The sequence below is a fragment of the Zea mays genome, chromosome 2 (assembly GCF_902167145.1).
Source record: "Zea mays cultivar B73 chromosome 2, Zm-B73-REFERENCE-NAM-5.0, whole genome shotgun sequence".
Taxonomy (NCBI): Eukaryota; Viridiplantae; Streptophyta; class Magnoliopsida; order Poales; family Poaceae; genus Zea; species Zea mays.
The window spans coordinates 238,949,726-238,957,990 of NC_050097.1; the positions used below are offsets into that span (position 1 = coordinate 238,949,726).

At 44.5% G+C, this 8,265-nt stretch overlaps 1 protein-coding gene across 1 annotated transcript; it reads right to left on the reverse strand.

The window, feature by feature from the left end:
* Positions 1 to 238: 238 nt before the first annotated feature.
* LOC100279776 (uncharacterized) lies at positions 239 to 7,162 on the reverse strand. Its single transcript, NM_001152734.1, is given in 21 exon segments — positions 239 to 523; positions 635 to 666; positions 751 to 845; positions 919 to 992; positions 1,213 to 1,412; positions 1,498 to 1,560; positions 1,632 to 1,735; positions 1,852 to 1,992; positions 2,078 to 2,193; positions 2,427 to 2,565; positions 2,658 to 2,777; positions 2,931 to 3,002; positions 3,090 to 3,197; positions 3,397 to 3,513; positions 3,593 to 3,728; positions 3,818 to 3,924; positions 4,004 to 4,113; positions 4,589 to 4,719; positions 4,823 to 4,963; positions 5,072 to 5,268; positions 6,489 to 7,162. Coding segments are annotated over 21 exon segments (3,042 nt in total). The 5' UTR covers positions 7,137 to 7,162; the 3' UTR covers positions 239 to 332.
* Positions 7,163 to 8,265: the final 1,103 nt, after the last annotated feature.

The window sequence follows — 8,265 nt, forward strand, 5'->3', positions numbered from 1 at the left end:
GTATTTATAAGAACTATGTTTTCAAAATTATGGTACCATCCCAAAGTTTTCATAACAAGACTTGCTTTTGTCTAGCAAATACCATGTTTTCTAATATTGTATCCAAATAACATATAATATTCTTGGAGCTGATTGAAAACTACGGTATCATCCTGACAATTAAAAAAAATGTAAAATCATGATTTTAAGAAACATTGTTATCAAACAAGCCCTAATTAGCAGCCACTGATGCAAAATAGTCAGGACAACCATCGATACCAGTTTATCACAAAAAAAAGGCCTCTTGTATATTGAGGCAGCCTGAATCAAGACATGCAGCTCGCGCTGAGCAACTAGCAGAAGAACATCACTTCCTTCACATTCTCCTTGATCTGGGGGAGCCTGCGGCACGCAGGTGGATCATCACCGGCTGCAGCGGCATCGCCACCGACAACTGAGGTTCCATCGGGGGCGGGGCTGCTACCTTGTTCGTCGTAGTACCTCCCGCGGAATGCTGCCAGGTGAGCGTAGTAGGCTGGTGGAACTGTTCCACACATGGAGGATCAGGATAAATATTACAGTGCCAATAAGCAATGAAGTAACAATACACTTGACTAATCACACAAAGAACTTGGTGAAACTGGCATAGACTTACCAACTGAGACAGCGCGCGTGCATCGTGCGTATCTGCATTTGCAAAACAACAAAAAAAAAACTTGAGTTCAGATGGCAGCAAATATATATTGGGGATCAGGATCAAGCTAAGCTTACGTGTAGCACAGGCTGTTTGTGAGTATCTGCAGCCCATCAGCCGAGAAACGGTTTTCATCGTAGAGGACATGATAGTGTATTGGCCTGCTGGTTCCCTGGAGAAATGAATCTACATTCAGGGGGACGAATATAACACACTCAAGAAGCCAAGTATCTGCTAAAACATACCTGAATTCCAGCATGGCTACAAAGGTAGAAATCAAACTCCCGCGGATGACAAATCTCGGTATCAACCACAGTTCCTGTGTATTTTAACAGGAAGAAAAGAGTCACAAATTACAGCCAACATGCATGTATGTGTTCAAAATAGTATCATGCTTGTGTTAGAAGTGGAGATCTCCCAAAGATATAGTATGGCTAATGTGGCGGTTGTCATTAAACCAACCAGGGTCCAATCTCAGTGACAAGCAAATGCTAATGCTAAGGTTGTCATTAAACAAGGATGAACATCGCGGTACTAACCAGGAAGAATGTTCCCACTTCTGTCAGTAACATCTCTCCTTCCATGAACTCCAGGGAAGAGCCTTGTGTGGTGCCTTTTCTGTATTACGACAAATGTCACTGGGGGTAGATACCCATCTTCCAGAGAGGCACAAGCCTTCCTTATCGCGTCCATTTCAAGGAGCAAAACATGGTTGAATTGTCCTTCACTTATTCCATCCCTAAATAAACAAAACAAAAGCAAAGGAAGTCACGAAATGAAGGCTTCATCCAAGAGTTATCTAGATAGTTAAGTCAAGCACATACCTGTAAAATATAATCCTTTTGGGCTTTTTGCCAGTCCTCTTATAGAACGAAATCAGCAACTCCCTGCAGAGCATAATTACGTGGCACCTTAGTTTCATTCACAGCTTTCATGAACACAGAGGATATTAAATTACCTTATCATTCCGCCGAGATTTTGTATAATCTCTTCCCTGTGTGCTTGTGCCGAGACCAGAGCTTTATATGTTGTGACCTGTGGCCAGTCCATGGATGCAACCACCTGCAAGGTTATACCATCTATTCCATTACTTTGTGCTCAAATGTGGAGTGAAAATTTACTTCTAAATTACCACTGCATTTGAATGACACAGTTGTAACAGAGAACAAGAAACTGACAGCTCCAACAGAAGCCGAGGATTCTTCTCCTGCTGTAGGATGGGTAACATCAGCACCAAAAATGATTGTTGGCACATCTGAGACAAAAGGTATCCCATTAGGCACAGAGGCTCTCTCAAGCACTGTATTGCGCCCTCCAGCCTGATAAAACATAGAATAAAATTTTAATTTCCATAACAACTGAAGCACACCAGAGATAAGAAAGCAGTAAATTGCACTGACTGACCTTCACATTGATTTTAAGGGCAAGATTTTCAAAATACTGCTTGTTTCTATTCTTCTTCGGATTGATGCACTGAGATACTATACCAAGGTCAGTCTCGCACATCCTCTTAATTTCCCCTACAAAATTGCACAACAATATGTGTTTACCATGAAAGCAAGCACAAGTGCCCTGGAAAAGTAAACTGCACGTGTGCTACACATAAAATGTGAATAATGTTCCTTGCGTATGCTACACCAAAAAAAAACACAAATAGAAATGTGTAAAGAAAGTTCACCATATCAACATGCATGTAATTTCATTTTCACAAAGTTTATAATAAGTTGCACAGATTTTTCAAGGATGCACGTACCATAATAACCAGTAACATCTGGAAGAATCACAATAAGCAGCTGCAGATTCGGAGCCCTCCTGTGAACATCCCTTAAAGCAGCTTCTATGTTGTTGTGTGAGTCTTTCTGAACTTCTGTCACCGGCCTTGGATTGAAACTCTAGAAGATCATTGACATCAAATTCAACATGCTGTGGCTGATGATTATGTTATCAACTATACTAATATCCAGAAGCATGTGGACGAATTTACCATGCCAATGGAATTGCACTTTTGAACCAATTCATGGCATATTTCGTCTACCAAACGAAGCGGGATCCGCGAAAAGCTCAGACAAGTCCAGCTGTGAATGGTTCCACCATTGACCATTTTCTGGAAACAAAAGGTGGACCTCAGTAGGAAGACTACTAACTCTAGGAACCACCAAATCTTTTGTTTACACTTTTCTGTACTTATTTCAACGTAAAATAAAAGTGATATTGAAAGCAAAAAAACAAAGATCAGGATATTTAACTATAGAATCACCTTGTTAATCATATTCCATTGCCCCAAGCTTGGTGCAACGGTTTTCTCCTTTCCAGATTCGTGGTATTTCAGCTGAAAAAGTTGAAATACAGGTTCTTGGAATTATTTAAAAAATATAAAACACAAATCATCAAACTGAGAACGTTGCATAATAGATACCATAGGTGGAGGCAGAACACGGGCTTGCACATTAGCCATCTGGTTGGCCACAGTGATCCCAAACACCTGTGCCATCTTATCAGCAGAATAGTTGTTGTGGCGAACCATCTACACAAGATAAACATTTTACTTATGACACTTTAGTTGATGTGACAAAACATCAGAAATAACAAAAGATAAGACGAAAGGAAACAAAATGCTAAATTTCAAAAGAAAATATTCAGTACAAAAAGTTACTCATTTAAATGTGAACACTTGCCACTCGAAAAGGCACTGTTGTCGAAGCCAAAGTTATCTTGGCCTATACCTTAATAATGTTCTCCTCCCTATCCTGAGGACGTTTACAGGTTGCCTTCAGTATGTTGGCCACCTGTGTGTCGCTGAGCTTCCTAGGGTACTTCTGCCCTTCAATGATTTTGCACACCTGAAAAAAAACATTATGATAAAACTATCACATGGTGCACCAGGTGCCGTGCAGAAATCACCAAAGATGAAAATGTTACCTCCATTGGTAAATATATCGGCTTAGAATCATTGCCCGACTGCAGGCAGGGCCAAGCAGTGTAGCGCAGCTGGACATTGTACCGTTGTGCAAAGTACTCAACAACAGTCAGCTGAGGGCCTTCGTTACAAGAAAAGCTGAAGACAAGAAATGGAAATGAATAAGTTCGTCTTCTTGGTACTAGACCAAACAGGCAAGGAGGGAAGAGATATGAACCGGTGGGTACCTCAGTTGAGCCAATGGAACAGAAGTAATCCCAGTTATCCTGTAGATGCTTCTCTTTCCCTGCTGGTGTTCAGTCTCAACAAGAACTCCGCGCAGGGCTCTCTTAAGCTAAAAAATTGTAGATAGGAACAGATTAGTTGGTCACTGAGTTAAATTGCATGTGACAACTTTTATCCACAAATTGTACCTTTAAACGATCCCTGTCCAAAAAAGGTTGGCCAGGGTTTGTCAGCTGGAGACAATCGGCAACAAATTTTACCACATCGATAGGTTGGTAAAATGAAGTCGAGCATGTATCTGAACAGAAGTGAGATTCAAGAGGTTAAAAACGAGGGAGCATATATCTGAACAGAGGTGAGCTCAAGAGGTTAAAAACGAAAACATATGAACATGGGCATTTCTAAATTTCTACTATAAGAGCCGTTGAGAGCTCTACCAAACAAGACCTATGTTGGAGGCAAATTTTCAACTTTCAGAAATGCATGCCACCACACAAGTTGGCTATTTTGATTACGCCAAATAGCACGGTTCATATTTATGCGCCAACTGAACTTGAGATGCAAAGCTCCACTGAAATACACATAAATGTCGAACCAACAATGGCACACCAGCATAGCGACTTGTGTCTGGCTTACACACAAAATTCCCATACTGAAACTGCAGACAGAGAGTCGTTCAGTCAGAGCTCTCAATACTGAGACTAAATCGAAATCAAATAAATCTTTGGTGCAATTTTGTACAAGTTGATTTTTTGGAGAAGAAGATCATTTACCAATGTTCAATGAGAGGCCCATTTGAGTTGGACGCAAGCTCTGGTAATATCCTCTCCAGCACTCTAGCCCACCGCCAATGTCGTCATCACCGAACTTCTTGGAGAAGAAGGATCGAGAAAGAGTTACATAGCTGTGAAACAAAAGGAAAAAATAGTAAGCACATATGGCTACCAGCTCAACGAAAAAGAATATTGCAGAGAACAAACAGTGAAGAGGAGGCAGTGATATCCTACTTGAGAGAAGGCGACTCTCTCAAGACAACATCCAGTGCTTGGATTGCGTCAAATGGCGTGTTCCTTAGCTGAGAATTGATCAATTGCTTAAGTTGGTACACGTTAGGCCGTGCCGCGTATCGGATTGTCACCTTGTAGTCACTGAATTTCAGCAATTAAAGTAACAGGACGCTAAAAAGTCAGCATTAAGCAGCTGCAAGTCACAAGTGTACTGCACATAGGAGTATAGGGCACAGGAGTGGTGCTTACACTTCTCGGCCCGCCTTCCCCAACTTGACAACAAACTCCATTGATTTGAACGGCAGCTCGCCTGCAGTGTACAGGCTCTTGCTTCCATCATATGCAGGTGTCTTGTGGGCGAGAGATGTCGCGCCATGTATCTTGACAAGCTCTGAGAGCAGCATCCTGTTGGTTTTTCTTGCTTTTGGTTCAGGATTGATTAAAACCTGATAATGTGTATGGATCGAGTCAAATATGTATGGAGCACAAAAAAATCCCAATAATTAAGACATTAAGAGACAAACAACTAATATTTCTTGCATACATAAGAAACGTAAATCACAGATTTTAGCAAACAAAACCTAGGACAGAATAAGCAAGATAACAAACAAATGGATATCTATATCAATTTCGCTGTAAGTGTGCAGTGCAGTGCTACTGATCAGGTATGCAGGGTTTAGAGATGGTCAAACGGGCCGCCCGGCCCGGCCTGGCACGAGCCCGATGAAGCCCGGCCCGTTTTTGGCCCGGTCCGCCAGGCACGGTTAGAAAACCGGACCGGGCCTTCTAAGCCCACGGGCTCGATTCTCTGTTCGAGCCCGACCCGCAGCGTGCGTAAACGGGTTGGGCCGGCTCGTTTAGCATGAAAAAGCGGGCTAAACAGGCCGAAAACCATGTTTTAGTACAAAAAAAGCGGGTTTAACGTGCTTAGAGGTAAATGGACCGTGTCGGGCTAACCCACCATGCCTAGTTTTCTGTCCGAGCCCAGCCCGCTTATTCGTGCCGGGCCGGCCCGGGCCCGCATAGAACCGGGTCGTACCAGGCTCGTACCGGGCCCAAACAACGGGCTTCGTGCCAGTCTCACAGGCCTCGTGCTTATTGGCCATCTATAGGAGGGTTCAAGTTACCTGGTAAATAAATTCAGCCTATTCGTTTGGTTTTAATACGTACTCGCTTCTACTGCTTTTGTTTTGTCTCTATGGATCAACGGTCCCAACAGCTGGCTTTAATATATTTCTTCTTTTTGTTTGATAAGAAACACAAAGAACCCTCCCAGCACCAAGAAACACAAAGAATCCACCGTGCAACCACCAAAATGCAAGAGTGCTAAAGACCTTGATCGCTCTTGCCGACGCGCATACAGAACAAGAAGGCAGCAAGTACGGCACAATCATGCTGTAGACATTTGCTCGATGACAGGAAATGTAACTTTTCCAAAATTACAGCGCGGCTAAAGCCCTGAAATAGAACGTTTTCGAAAAGAAAGGAAGCCGCAGCCCGGTGAATATCACCCCCGACATCCCGGCACATGACTGTACAGAAAGAATCGAAAACTATCGTGTACAAAGATCAAAACAATATCAACCGAGAGAAATCGGACGCTGCAAAGCGACGCTGCGAAGCGCAGAACCAAGTTCAAGAAGGAGTGTGTGCGGGTGGAGCTCACGTCGTAATGGAAGATGTCGTTCACGGACACCTCGACAAAGAAGTGGTTCGCGCGAACCGCCAGCTTTCTCCCAGACGTGCCTAAACCGGGGCGGGGCGGCGGCACGATCCTCTTCCTCGAGAGTGGCGGAGCCTCCTGGGGCTGGTGCGCGGGACCTTGCGCGACGGGTTTACCTGCGGGCACGGGAGGAGCAGCGGGCCGGTCGTCCGCCACGGCCAACTTCCCCATGCCATCCGCCAAGGCAGCTCCAGCCGCCTCGGTGGGGGCTCGAGGCGCTTGCGCAGAAGACGAGGCCGCTGCTGCGGGAAATGCCGGGGCAGCGGCGTCCGGCGCTAGAGGACAGGGCGCGGCGGGGCGGGCTGGCGGTACCGCTACCGCCATGCCGCCGCGGCCCTGGCCTCCGCCCTCTGTGTTCCCGAGCGGCGGCGGCTGCTGCTGGTGGTCGTCGACACCTCGGCCTCCGGGACCGCGGCCACGACCGCCGACCCCGCGCCCTCGGCCCGGGTCGCCTCTGCCTCCGCGTTCGCCGCCTCCATCGTCGCCGTGATGGTAACCTCCCCCGCCACGGATCCCCCGCCCCCTGCCTTCACCGCCCCGCCCACCGCTAGGGCCTTTCCCTCCGCCACCACCGCGCCCACGAGAGGCCATCGTAGGAAGGAGGCTTGGGGTTTTGCTAGGTGGAAAGAACCGTGGAAGGCGAAATGAAGAGCGAAGAAACTGAATAGCACCCGCACGCTGCGGGCAGCTTTTATAGCCAAGGTGGGCAAGCAGAAGACCGGTGGTACGCTGAAGTCTTCCGGCCTGAGCATTTGGTGGGGAAACCGGTCAGTTTAACCAACGGTTTTTTTCTTCAAAATTCGTCCTAAATTCAAAACAATTAAAAATAATTGATAAAAAACGGATATATGTGAACCGTCATTTTGAACTGGTAACCACATTTTTTTTGGGGAAACCGGATTTGATGTTAAGATTTAGTTTCGGTTTAGTCATTTAGTGTTCAGTTTAGTCGTATTAGTTTGTTTACTATTATATGGTATATGTGAAGATTATTTACTGTTAGATGCTATTTTTTGTCCAGTTTAAGTGCTAGTTTAGTTCCAATACACCTTCGACATTGGACAAAGATTCACCTAATAGTGACACTCATCTTTCTAGCATGTTGTTTATATCACTTGTACACGAACAAGGAGACACAGATGAAGTGCAAGAATGGGCCAATGAAACAGTTGGATCATATGCTGTAAGGGGAGTGGTGCAAGGGGGTGGGATGAGAGACCATATCACGATTCTTCCAACATACCTGAATACTATCACTATGACTCGTGTTGAATACATGAGTATTGTGAAACAAGTCAACCTATATGTCGTTGAAGAACTATAAAAGAACTAGTATTTAAGTATTGCTGGTTGTTTGTTGCATATGCATGCTATATGTTATTTTGGTAAACACATGTCGTGTGGATCAATTAATATTTACTGTGCAATGTGAATTGAGTAAATTACAAATAAATATTGTCAAAATTTTCCATTTTCTGTAAAAAACAGCGAAAACCGGTTCATTTTCATGGAAAATCGACACTTTGGGGCGGTTTACCGTCGGTTTTTCGTCAATAATGTTAGGATTTATGGGCTTGGCCCAATTAAGAATTTCTAATAAATCACAGGAAAATCTCAAAAGCCCATATAAGTGGATGGCAAAGGGATAGGTGGAACCAATAGCACCATATTGCTAGCTCTTATGGAGTAGAGCTAACTTAAATATGGAAGCCACACTCAC